The following is a 13745-nucleotide window of genomic DNA, read 5'->3' on the forward strand; positions in this document are numbered from 1 at the left end:
ATTTAAAATGTCGGTATGATTATAGGGGGAATATTTAATGCAATGCGCCTTTTATAACATCAAACATTAATATCCAGCAGCAACTTTTGATTTGAAGCTGGGGGGGGGGGAATTATCCTTTGGCCTCAGAGTAAACATCCTATTTTACAATATCTCATCTTTCCGTTGTAACAGTGTCCCAAAATATATGAAAGTGTTTCTGTTATATATAAGCTAGGTATGAAAACAACCAAAACAGGTAAAATTGTAACAATTAAAGGGCAAACTAATACAAATGTCCCAGATATTCCTGGTCTTCTTTATTCTTGGAATTACATGATTACTTCCTAATTTTAAAACCTTTGCTGAATATCACCTTATCCAGGGATTCTGTGGTTAATTCATCCAGCTCATTGTGATTAAGCCAAAATTCCTTTCTCTTTATAAACATTGTTCCATTTCTCCATGGTTTCTAAATTCTGGATAAACTGGCTGGTTTACATAGGCAACTGTTGGGAAAGTTGCTAGAGGTAGAATAAATTCTCAATTATATTGCATATATACAGCATTGTGGATGGACCTCAATGCCTATTCAAATCTGCTACCAGCTAAACCTCTCTTAAAACATGAATCAAAGCAAGCCATAAAATAGACAAATGTTAGCAAAAGTTAACAGCAGGGAAGACTAGAATTAAAAAATACCGTATTTTTAAATAGGAGCCTCAAATACAGCAGTATTAAGATCTTCCTTGCAATGTGTTGTATATGCAGAAACAATAATCTAATATTAATGATGGCAGCCCATGTGGACAAAGCACTCCAGCAGTCTTATTTCTGGAGGATGAGAATAACATGGGAAGCACTGCCTCCTATCCAATTAAATCTGTTGCCAGTTCAGCCTTAATAGAAAATTGATTTTTTTTAAGACAGATCAAGTATAGAAAAAGGGAAAATGGCTACTTTCTTTCATCAGCTGCAGGGGATCTCCCGGTTGAAAAATGCTTCTAATCAATAATTCTGTTTATTTAATTATCTCCCCTTTTATATCTAGAGCTGAGGGGAAGACCCTGACAGTGATTCTCTACAATTTCTCTTTAATCTCAGAAGGGATCCATGATTCTTGGAGATTTGCTCTTTAAAAGTCCAATTAGCCATGAATAAATCAGCAGCAGTTATCCCATTGTTATTCTGCATCTTTGTCAGCATTTCATAAGATGGTATTGATTTCCAAGTGATGGGAAGACCACCGTGCTCACCAGGGTCTCTTTCATGTCCTCAATATTCAGGGTTCCTTCTAGACAATTGCTCTAACAACAACAACAACAACAAAGAATAGCGTACGAACTCCGTGCCCTTTAAAATAAGTATTTTATTATTATAAAAAGCATGAAAAAATACATAATTGGGAAACAAACAAAGCTGTAAATAGTACACAACTGTCAGCATTTATAAAATTACACATTTATCCAAACAACCATTAGGATAAGTTAAAAACACGGGGGGGGGGGGAGAGGCATATAGTAGATAGCAGATAAGTGCAAAATCTCCCTCAAACCACTTTTATGTTTGAACTGCCATGAGAAGAGACATATTTATTACTATGGCTTGAATGACAAAAGACAGCATTCACACAGTAATATCCTTTGAAGCGGACCCAGCTCCAGGGTATTACAAGTAACTCTTCAGAATTGCCCAGGCCAATAAAGAATCAGGGCTTAAAGGGACATTGTTGTTGTTAATTGCGAAGTTCGTGTCCGACCCATCGCGACCCCATGGACAACGTTCCTCCATACCTGACTGGATTTATTAATTTATTTGTTAAATTTATTTGCCATGGGGCTACGCTAGGCAGCTTACAAGAATAAAAAGGAAGAAATGAAGAGTACAAACCGAATTAAGGTAATAGAGCAATAAGATGAACAATGAAAAAGAATATAACTCTTGTGTTTATGCACAGGTAAACACAATCTGGGTTTATACACAAAGCCCAACAATGGACGCCTCTGTGAAACTCTGAAGAAGAGTTCAACCTACTCCAAAGCGCACACAAAAGCGGCTCGGCCAGACAAACCAAAGAAATAAGCCAACAAGTGATGGCTTACACGAAGTCTGAATCCAGCCAGCACCTTGGATAGTACTCTGAGCGTTAAATCAAAAGCCATGGAATAGCTTTTGACTCTTCTGCCAAAGGGGAGCTTTACAATGCAGCACTTGCTTCGGTCTGCAGAAATGTCAAACTTGCAGAACCTTCAAAGTCAGGATCATTACTGGCGAGGAGTGAATGCAAAAGCGTCTTTTTGAAAATGTTTGATAAGAACCAGCTAAAGCACGGATGCAGAACTTTTTCCGCTCTGAGGTGGTTCCATCCCACTTGGTGCCAGACCATATATATAAGCGGTGGTTCCATCCCACTTGGTGCCAGACCATATATATATATATATGGTGCCAGAAAAAAGGAAGGGCTGCTGAGTTGTAGGAAAGAAAGAAGGGAAGAAAAAGAAATGATGCTGTCCACGTGGTCCCAGCAACTTGCTGCAGGTTGGTTTCTGCTGCCATGACAAGGAGGGCCTCACCATCTGTCAGAAGGAAAGATGGTGGGCCGCCAAAGGAATGCAGCTGGAGCGTATAGAGGATTTAGTAAATCTTTCAGGCCCTACTTAACCCCAATTTATTTATTTTTGGTCATGATTGGATAATGGTTGATTATTTCGAAAATCTGAAAGAACACAAATATGTTACAAAAGAAGGCAAACCTGGAATTACTAGTTTAGAGGTTTGGATGATTTACAAAAGGCAGGGAATGAGGCCTTACTTTCAACAGTTTATCAATATTAATAAAAAAAATCTGGCTTTGCCTAAGTAATGCTGCATTTGTAAAATATGGATATTCTCAACTTTTTTGTGCTATCTTGACTAATTGCCTTGATTGTCTTGTGTAAGAGACTCCCTGAAATGTAACAAGTCTGGTGGAAATTTAATGACCTAGCTGCATACGTTCAAACTATCAAATAAGGCTGTTGCCTCCAGAATCCACCCATGATATATGAAGAGATTTATAATTTGAGTTCTACGTATTTTCAATTACAAAGTATTCTTCTTTCCTAATTACTTATATTGCTCTACGGTTACGTGTTCTTTCCTTATATTGCTTATATATCGCTTATACTTTTCAATTCTTTATTTCCAAGCGATACTTTATGTAAAAAAAGGGGAGAAATCAACTGAATTTTGTCTCCAACTGAAATGACATCTAATTTTAAAAAAACAAGAATTTCTATTCAGCTCTTCAGTAAAGGACTAGAAACTGTATATTCTTATCTTTTTTGTCCACATCTTTATAAAAGTTCAGCTAAATCAGTGTTTCTCAACCTTGACAACTTTAAAGCATGTGGACTTCAACTCCCACAATTCCACAGCCAGCAATGCTGGCTGTGGAATTCTGGGAGTTGAAGTCCACATGCCTTAAAATGGTCAAGGTTGAGAAACACTGAGCTAAATCAACGCTCAGTTCAGCCATTTCAGACCTGAAATTTGTTTAATAAATAGTGCAAAGAGTTATGTAAAGTCAGTTCAAATAAGTTCCATTTTTCCTTTGGTTTAAGCATCTAAATGTCTTATTGACAACACCGTTCAACTCTGGCTTCCATTCAATACTACATTTAATGAGGCTTTTTCTAGGAAGCTGTTCTCAGAATTGCCGATAGGGAAAACAGCCATCCGGAAACCCTAAGAGAGGCAGAGCTGATGCTGAAACAGTAGCCACCCTGCCTATCAATCAATCTTTATTCAGAGACCTCTCCCTTTCAGATGCACTGAATCTATACAGTGGTACCTTGGTACTCAACTGCTTTGAATTTGGTACTCAGCGCATTTTGACATGGAGTTTGTCCCGGTACTCATCATTTGTTTGATACTCAACACACCAGCTAGAAATTGTCGGTGTCGGCCGCTTATGACTCAATAAATTATTCATTATGGGAATAAGGAATAATTTTTGTACCCATCACCCTTCCCGATACCAATTAATGATGAGTACCAGGGTACCACTGTAGATTCAGTGCATAATTGTAATTGTAAAGGCAAGAAACATGCCTTTCAGAATGAAAGATGCTTCTCAGGGCTTAGAAAGGTCTTGAGACAACATTTCTTAACGTACAATGCAAATCACAGCCGTGGCGATCTCTCAATCCAACTGGTAAATCATACTTGGCTTCTGACTAGGTTCCAGTTTGCTCTTTATGTTTGCTTCTTTCACTTCTGTTTTGCCTTGGAGGAAGCAGCGACATCCACTCCCTTAATATTAAGGTTCTTCTTCATTCGGCGCTCGAGGGGGTGAGGACACCTCCACATCACAGTAGCTAAAACCGTATTTACCCAGCAGGACTTTCTGAGAAATGTCAGTTAGCTGGGATTCATGAGCAGCGTTGACCGAATTCTGTGCGTTCTTCTCCAGAGATTTATGCAAGAATTCCTTCATCCTCCTGTTTTCTTTGGCGGTCGATTCCCAAATTATTTCAAGTTCGTTTTCCATTTCTCTGAGAACAAAGAAAGAGAAAAAAGATGGACTAGGTTTGCCTGCTCCTCTCCCTCCATGTTTAAGCAGCACCTTGGAGGTGAACGATCCATCAGTACAGTTAGAACAATTACATTAATTTTAGTATCTTGCCCAATGGCGAAGGAACACCGTGTGCTCTGAACAAGAATGATTAGGGATCTCTAAGCTAATGTTCAATAAAATGTTCTCCTATCTTCACCTCTTATCTGCGGCTGAGAAAACATCACAAAGAATTACCTTAACTTTCCTTTCTCTTATTAATAACATCATGGATCAATGCATGAGCAAGAGTTAAGGATTCTCTGTACAGTTCGTTTTTTTTTTATGACCCATTTTGTAGATGTAGCACCTGTCTTGAGCTACACCCGGTTTCCAACGTGATCCCCAAATGCATTGAATTATGGGATTTGCAGCTCAACAAATCTGGAGACCAATTTGGGAGAAGATGAGCTATATTATCTCAAAGACAGTAGGAATTTTTACTGTTAACATTCTCATTGTTAAATGTGATTATCAAAATTCATTGATGCAATCATTCCCCCCCCCCTTTTTTTTTAGGAATACAAGAGAATCCTTGCTGAAGCCCCAAATTTCCATTGCTAAGCTAAGACAATTGTTAAGTGAGTTTTGCCCTAATTTACAGTCCTTTTTGCCACCACTGTTAAATGAATCACAGCACTTGTTAAGGGAATCACGAGGTGAATCTGGCTTCCCCCATTGACTTTACTTGTTGGAACTGATTGGGAAGGTTACAAATGGTGATCCTGGGACAGTGCAACGGTCATAAATACATGTCAGTTGCCAAGTGTCCGGGTGTTGATCACGTAACCCTGGGATGCTGCAATTGTCAATGAGTATTAAAACCGGTCATAAGTCTCTTTTTAAAGTGCTGTTATAACTTCAGTCACTAAGTGAATGGACGTAAGTCAAGGATTAAAAAAAGACGTCACAGAACAGGGGTCCCCAACCTTAACAACTTTAAGACTTGTGGACTTCAACTCCCAGAATTCCTCCAGCCAGCCATGCTGCTCTTTCAAATATTTGCTACATATTATAAGCCTTCATCGGTAATAAGCAGTAAATAGGTAGCTTCCATACTTCAAGGAAACATTCTCAAGCACAATTGTCAAAAGACTTTGTCCGTATTGATGTCCTAATTTACAAATTCAATTCCATCTTTTTCTCCATGTAACATCAACAACTAATTTTCTCCAAAGAGCATAACGATATGAACCCAAGGAAGCCACTCAAAAACCTTCTTGCAAAGCTGGAGATGCACCTTTAAAATGGTACAATCAACTTTATTGCTTGTTCTGTTGAATGTTCACTTCTATAATACTTAATGGTTTTAAGAGAGTTACACAAACACGCACACATCCTTCCTTCTTTAGACATACAGTTACGTATTCTACACATACAAACCTGAAAAAAGGTAGCAGATTAAGGCTGTGTGTTTGTTCCCTGACATTAGCTTTAATGTGTTGCTGAAATTTCTATCTACTGGGAACAATTTCCCAGACAACAAATGTTGTCCTTAAGCACGCTGGTGGGAACAAATCAACAACAGCATTATAAATTAGGCCACCACTCCTGATTCTCGTTGCCAAGCTACAGATGCTTAAGAACAACCGTACTACTAATCAATAATTCCTTGTTTTTGTTATTCTTAGAACAAGGGTAATGGTGGTGGAAGGTTTTCATAGATCAAAAGTCACATAGCTGACCTGAGATTCGAGAAATATATTTTTGTTGCTTGATAGGCTGTAGCATAAAAGAAAACATTTCCTACTTAAAGCAATTTCATATTTCAGAAGAACTGCAAGCAGAAATTAATCCAACACTGAAGGAATCTGGCTTCAGTAAAGTCTTTTGACCATGTTGACATACAATCTTTTTGGTATATCACTTTAAAAAAAAAAAAAAAGTCAACATAATTTACAGCAGTGGTTCTCAACCTGTGGGTCGGCACCCCATTTGGGGTCGAACAACCATTTCACGGGGGTCGCCAAACAACGCAGTCCGCTATTTTTTCCCCCTTTTCCTTAGCTGTGCTCCTCCCTTTTCTTCTATTGGCTTTTGAAAGCCAATAGAATAGACTCTCTTGAATAGAGTCTAATTCTACTGGCTTTCAAAAGCCAATAGGAATTGTCCAGGCTGTCTCTGCCCTGCTGAGCCCGCCAAAAGTCCCATTCTGCAAATGGTGCTGCACCAGTTGAGTAGTCCTCGACTTACGACCAGTTGAGTAGTCCTCGACTTACGACCGGTTGGGGGTCGCGGCATTAAAAGGGTCGAGAACCACTGGTTTACAGAATGATTAATTCATTATAATCCATTTTACCAGGTTGCATCAGAGGGAGAGAAGATGAGAAGTTGGCTATTCCATCAGCCCTGCCCTTCAGCTCTCCAGCTGGTCATTATTTAATACTGTTTAACTTTAAAAATCGGTATCTGGATTTTGTCTTCTCCTTTTCTTTCAATAATCTTTTTTTTTCACTTTTTATGATGCGTTTTTTAGGTTATAGGCTTAGAGGCAGTACCTCTTTTGATTTTAATGCTTATATGTACCTTATTCTTGTAGTGTTTTTGGCTGCACAGCTAATAAAGGTAATGCTAATAAAGGTAATGCTAATTATTCTTCTGTCTCATGCACTCAAGCTGTTCAATAAAACTGGCCTAAAATTAGGCATTTAAAACATTTAAAATTATATATAGACTGCAGCACTGGATGGCATCTTCTTTGGACACACTTCATGCTCTGCAGTGGAAAACACTTAAAAATGTTGCTCTTAGAACGAGTGAATTCCTTAACTGCGGTGCCCCATCTTGGGTAACTCTGCTAAAGACATCTTGGCAATGATACGTGAAAAAAGGACCTTTAAAAAGGAATATGGTTCCTGGGCATATTCACACTGGAGGTGATCTATCAGATCTTGAACTGAATTGAAGAAGCAGAAGGTAGTATAAACTGACTGGAGTAATAAAGTCAGAAGAAGACAGAAAAACAAGCACCAGAAATGCACCCCCATGCATTCCTGCCCTTTTTGAAAAAAAAAAAATAGGATAAATACTTGCAGGACACCTGAGACTATTACAGTCCAAACATAACTAAGGTATGGATCAAATGCAGCTTGACCTAATCTTCTACGGTTTACAGAAAGAGCAGGCTTGAACTATAAAATGGTATTGTATTAAGAAAAATCTAAATTTTCTGGAGCCCAACAGCTGACATACTGTAGGTCCATCTTCTTCGCTGAATTCTTACTCCAACTGCATCCTAAAGAAAACCTTGCTCACCATCACGTTGACATTTGTTACTATTATCCAAAAAACAACAACAACAAAACCAACAACCCAACCCTCTGAAGGGATTATAAACACCTAGCATCTGGTTTTGTCTTAGAGGGTATTGGAAGGCTGAATGGCTCTTAGGCTGATTTCTAAGTCAAAAGGAGCCTTAACATGCAGAAGAGACTCTTAAGATTTAGGTGACGTTGAAGTTGGCTGAGTGGACACAAGACCAGTCCCATTCCAGAGGAAAGATCTCCTGTTTAAACTTTTTGGTATGTTACTTTTTATTTAATTTAAAAAGAATCACCATTCTTAGATGGCCACCAGACCATTTACAGAATCTGTTTTACCAGGGAGAAAAGATGGAGAAGATGGTTTTGTAAGGATCTTGTAAGAGGCTGGCATTTTGTATTTCCTGCGCATTGGGGGCACTGAACACATCTGGTGCACCTCTTCCCACCCCACTATAAGGCACCTACCAAACGAGGTGATACATCATTCATTGTGGCACAGGTGGTTTCATAGATTGGGTGCACCTTTTGTAAAGAAGTCAGCAGTGGTCTCATCATGCAATTCATCCTATAATAGGCCAGTAGTTACTACAGACACAGATGGCACACAGCTTGAACCGTGACTTCCATTATTTTATCTAACAATGGTAGAGAGGATCTGCAAAGAAAACTGCTTAATTAGCTATCTCCTGTGTTGCTTAAAAATAATCAGTCATCAAAACGTTCTCTGACACCTTCCTCTCTACCCACGGTGCGGGGTGAGGTGGGGGTTAGCGTCACACCTTAGGAATTAGCCTAACACTCCTTCAGCCAAGAGCTGCCAAACTCTTGGTTTGTTACCTGTCTCGCTATGAGAATCCTCCCCACTCAGGAAATATTTTGCTAAGCCCTGTTAAGCAACTTCTCTGGTTGGTTTATAAGAGAACTGACCATCTGAGACTGATCATTCCTTGATGGGGGGGGGACCCCTCTAAAATCAGCCAGTTATATGACCACTGATTCACTCTGGAGAGAAGGACTGAAAACTGAGTTCAAAAGTTAATCGCTCCTGTCCATCGTGCGCCTCTTCAAGAAGACATGACAAGCAGACGGCAGGATTTTTAAGGCTTGGCTGCCAGGCCCTTGCAATCAATTACTTCTTTCAAGGTTTTCTAGGCTGTGGATGGAGGCAAGGAGGGGGAAGGAGAATGGGGAGAGGAGGAGAGTGGTATTTTTAATCCAGCAGAGAGAAGAAGAGCGAATGCAGACAGAGTACACCAGATGGGGCTCTTACAGCAAGTTCTGCATTCTCTCTCTCTCGCCCCCCCTCCTCAGCCCCTTTTAACCAGTTGGATGCAATTTGTTTGTGGAAGGAGTCTTGGATTAACTTACCTCTTCTGCTGCAGAGCTTCATCCAGGGATTCCTGCTTCTCTTGTAGCAGCCGCTGGAGATGTTTCATTTCCCGCTGGTACTGAGCAGTCTTCCCTGCAAATTCCTTCTCTCGCTCTGTCGCTTTGAGGCTGATATCCCCAAGCTTGCCTGCAGCGGTCTTTTTATACACCTGTGAGAGTTGGAGCAGAATCCAGTTAAAAGGGGCATAGCTGGATCATAACGGGGGGAGATGGTTCTTTCTCACGGCTGCTGCTTCGTCCTGAGTCACAGGATGCAATCGAAGGAAGATGCTCAGGTCGTTCCATCTCCGAGCATTTTTACTACATGCAGTTTGCTAAAGAAGACGACAAAGATGTCACTGCCTGGGCAGACTAAGTGATTTCATCCTAGGTTTTTCTCCTAGAAAGGCAGTTCTAAATAGCTTCAAAGCCAAATATTGGCTGGACTAGACGCGATGAACAGCTAGACTCTAAACACGCCTGCTTCTCTACAAGGTCAACAGTCAAGTTTTAATGATCAATGTCCAGGTAATGATAAAGAGATGCGACCCTACATTATGGGTGATTTGTCCTTTAATTTTTGCACAAGAAGGAAAAAAAAAAAGAAAGAACCTTAACTTTGCATTGCAATTGATGCTTCTGTTACTGTAATGGCTATTTATTTGTTTTCTCTCTAGAATACTGGAATGTAACTCTTTTTTCTTCTCTCCCACACTTAATATGCCTTTTTTTAGAAAAGCGAATGGAGCTTTTAAAGCTGTTTTGGGACAAAGATGGCTTTAGACTGGATTTTATCTCTGAGTAATCAAAATTATAGAATGCTTAATTAGACAAACATCACTATGAGAGAGTCTGAAAGGAAAGATACATTTCTTATAACGAGTATTTTCCTGCCAACAAATGCAGACTGACTGGTTAACAACTACTCTGATGGTGAAGGCTAAATTCCTGTTTCAGATCTTACAGTTGGAGAGTCAGCATTTTGCAGTGATTTTTCATGAATAAAACAAAAATGAAGTTAACGTTGAATAACGTAGCCTGTAAAATTTCATAAACGAATTGATACATTAGTACTGAAGCAGATTACAATAGCATTTGGATGGGTTGCCCGTTTGAAACTATCCTAGGAATCTAGCACTCAGAATATTAAGATCTTGCTTGTTAAAGAATGTGACGGTAGTTGTCATTTGGGCTTTGGGGGGCATGTTTGAATTTCGTGGGGACATTGCTCACAGCTTGATATATATTTACTCCAAGACACTCTTTGACTAACATTCCCATGCAAAAGACAAGATAGCCAAGACCAGGACCAGATGGAATAGTTTGATCCAGGACATCTTCCATGTTCAGAAGTGATGACAGTAAAGCAGTTGTAAATGTGGTTAGATCATACTGGCCCATCTACTTTAAGTCAGCCCATAGATGCATCCTTAGGAGCTTTTCTATTTATTTATTTATGTATTGTAGCTGGTTATGATATACATTGTTTTACTTTTGTTGTTTAATCTAATCTGGATAAAAAGCTAGATTCTATGAAACTTCAGTCAGACTGGAGTGTGGATCACACTTGATTCCATTCTGAAGGCTCTTAAGGCAGAAAAACAGTTGATCCAGGAATAGCTTGAGGCATATAGTTTCACTGCTCAAGTGGACTTCCTGAATGCTATGGGGACCTTTTAGCAGTTAATGAGATAAATGAGGAGCTTCTTTTCTTTTCTTTTTTCTTTTACTGGATATTAATCCAGTAAAAAATGCTTGTTTGGGTAAAAATAACTTATTCTGTTAGCATTATTTTAAATGCATGCAGGACTTCAACCTTAATCTAGTACAGATACTATACGAGGTCACCCAAACAATCGTGAAAGGAGGGTAGAACAGAATGTAATGCTCCAATGAATGTTTCTGAGATAGAAGATAAAATGGAAGGTCAAATGTTTGCCACCCATCAGGTTCATCAGCTCATATTGGGCTCATCTCTTTCTCTAACTTCTCAGTGTCATGTAAGGATATATCTGAGGAACTCCCACAGTGGAGTAATCACTTTTGGGGATTACACAGGTTATTACCCTAGTTCAGTGTTTCTCAACCTTGAAAACTTTAAGTTGTGTGTACTTCAATTTCCAGAATTGAAGCTACTCTTCAATTCCCATTTCCAGCTAGAGGTTTTTTCCAGTCCTATTTGAAAGCCTGGAAAACTACTGCCATTACAGCAGAGTAAATAATACAACTGTGAAAGGACCAAAATCGTGGTTTTCCACGTGCCTAAATATTTTGGCTTAGGAAACAACAGGAAGACTAGTTTTTCATCGACTTCCGAGTTAATCAATTACAATTGTGCTTTGAAGAAAATGACACCCGAAGACAATCTGAGCAAAAAGTTGTAAATATTGCTCAAATATTCAAGAAAAGGTTGAATACGTTCCATACGCCGTTGTTGGAAAAATAACTTCCAGGAGATTATAAGATGCATGAGGTAAAAAAAAATTAACTTTATAAAGTTATATGAAATTAAATATAACACGTTCCTAATGAGAAATGTGAATTGGTTTAATCAATTTTACCTTATCCCTTTTTCCACTAAAAAAAAAAACATGCAGACACAGAAATACACACCCTTGTGAACAAGGCATGATAAACAATAGTAGGAAAACTTATTGCTGTTCTCTTTTGACAGTGTGCCTAACGGGAAGATGAATTATCTGCAAACTGAGGAGGAAGAAAAAGTGCAGAGGGACGAGCTGGAGTGTAAAATCTGTTACCAGAAATTCAACGTCCAGAGTCGCAAGCCCAAACTCCTGGACTGCCTCCACAGAGTGTGTGCAAAATGCCTAACTAAAATCCTTCAGGTAGGAAGCGGCTGTCTTCGTATTAGCTGCCCATTCTGTCGGCATGAAACAGAGCTACAGGAAGAAGAAGTAGAAGGACTCCCTGATGATTTAAATATCTTGTCCAGACTGGTAACCAAAGACAAGTCAACGTGGAATTCAGAGTGCAAGGAAGTTCTCCTGACACCAAAGAACTTAGGTTCACCAAGTCCTTCACACGGGTCATCCAACTGCCTGGTGATAACCATCATGGAAGTACAGAGGGATTCCACCTGGACGCCGAGCCAAAACACCCTCTCAGATTATTATACAGATCACAGCCTTGACTCAGAATCTGTCAGCTCCACCAACCAGCTGGACCAAGATGTTTTCTCCAAGCTCTGCAATCATATTCCCAGAATACTAGTGTGGCTACTTGGTTTTTTTTACTTCGGTTCTTTGCCCCTCGGAATCTATTTATTAGTGATTCAGAAAGTGACCTTGGGAATTGTCTGTGTCAGTCTTGTGCCATCCAGTCTGACTGTGTGTCTTGTGTACGGTTTTTGTCAGTGCCTCTGCCAGGGAATGTGCGACTATTCTTCTAGAAATTGATGCCAGAACACCAGAGGATATTTAGACAGCGAAAAGACTACGCTATTGTGTTTTTTTTTATGTGACTATAAGTAAGAAAGAAGGACATCCGTCTGTGAACTGATATTTTTAACATTCCATTCTTCTGACCGCAGTATTGACCAAAAATGAATAAAGATGGTCTAGAAAGATAAAATCTTTATGTGGGAGAAGTTTGGAATCTTGAAAATGCAATATTGTCTTAGTGTTGGCTGACTACAAGCAGCTCTTCATCTGATGTCTCTGAATGCAGCCTTTTAATATATTTTGAAGGTTGCCTCTGACTCATTCACAAGATGGACCAGTGAGAAGCTAGTGAGAAAAATGCCTCCTTCCGAGAAAGTCGTCTGAAGTTATTTTCCTTACTCTCCAGACTGTTACATCAGTGAGGGATAAAAGAGAAAAATTGCTTTGTTAAACTAGGGCCATGCTTAATTTGATTCATGGCTTTGTTGAAGAAAGTAGCTATGGATTTATCTCTTGCTCGGCAAAGGAGGCAGAAGAGATCAAGGACTGCAGTTTTTAAATTCTTCATGCTCTGTCAAATTGGATGGCACTTTAGCCAATGCTGAATAAAAAATATAGCTGGATATGTGCTACAGTCTGAAAAATAATCTAGACTATTTCTGGCAACATGGACTTCTCTGATAAAGTTTAGATATCACTTGTATATCGATGCATAGTGTTGCTAAATTAAAATGAGCAGTTTTAGGTATATGGCTATGTATCCTTACATTGTATATGGTTATGAAGCTGATATGCTAAAAAGTAGGGTAGTTCTGTTTTATTGTGTGCATTTGTCTTATTCTGCAAGAGACAATTCTATCGGCTTAAAAAGAAGCATGCACCAACATGGTTGGCTAGAACATACTGAGTTTTGAACCCTACTGCTTTACAAGTGAGAATTACTTCTGAAAATCAGGTCAGGATTCATGACATTATTGTCTTGTTTAAAATCCTGTAAAGCCAGTAGCAACCTTTTGCAATCTGATTCAAATAATCTGGTGTCACCTATTCTTACCTGACAATAACAGCTGTTCCAAGCACACATTTCAGCACTTGTTAAACAGACTTTTAAAAAAAGCACACACAAGAGATTCAATCAGC

General features: G+C 39.2%; 2 protein-coding genes across 6 annotated transcripts in view; one reads left to right on the forward strand and one right to left on the reverse strand.

Moving 5' to 3' along the window:
* The window catches only part of LOC120300897 (E3 ubiquitin-protein ligase RNF182-like), a 22672-nt gene extending 8931 nt beyond the window's left edge, over positions 1–13741 (forward strand). The window contains exons 1-2 of one of the 2 annotated variants that reach the window (XM_039327436.1): positions 9382–9732; positions 11879–13741. In XM_039327436.1, coding sequence (XP_039183370.1) covers positions 9725–9732; positions 11879–12620 — 750 coding nt within the window. In that variant the 5' untranslated portion in view covers positions 9382–9724 and the 3' untranslated portion in view covers positions 12621–13741. Of the gene's footprint in view, positions 1–9381; positions 9733–11878 lie in introns of those variants that run through there. The other variant, XM_039327437.1, reaches the window with a different exon arrangement.
* Positions 1333–13745, reverse strand: part of CEP89 (centrosomal protein 89) — a 30556-nt gene continuing 18143 nt past the window's right edge. For 3 of the 4 annotated variants that reach the window (XM_039327432.1, XM_039327431.1, XM_039327433.1), the window contains 2 exons: positions 9205–9374; positions 1333–4514 (listed from right to left, as the gene is read on the reverse strand). In XM_039327432.1, the coding sequence (XP_039183366.1) occupies positions 4280–4514; positions 9205–9374 (405 nt within the window). In that variant the 3' untranslated portion in view covers positions 1333–4279. The remainder of the gene's footprint in view (positions 4515–9204; positions 9375–13745) is intronic. The other variant, XR_005554771.1, reaches the window with a different exon arrangement.

The sequence above is a fragment of the Crotalus tigris genome, unplaced genomic scaffold, assembly GCF_016545835.1.
Source record: "Crotalus tigris isolate CLP2741 ecotype Arizona unplaced genomic scaffold, ASM1654583v1 scf7180000024362.2655971311:6658466, whole genome shotgun sequence".
Lineage (NCBI taxonomy): Eukaryota > Metazoa > Chordata > Lepidosauria > Squamata > Viperidae > Crotalus > Crotalus tigris.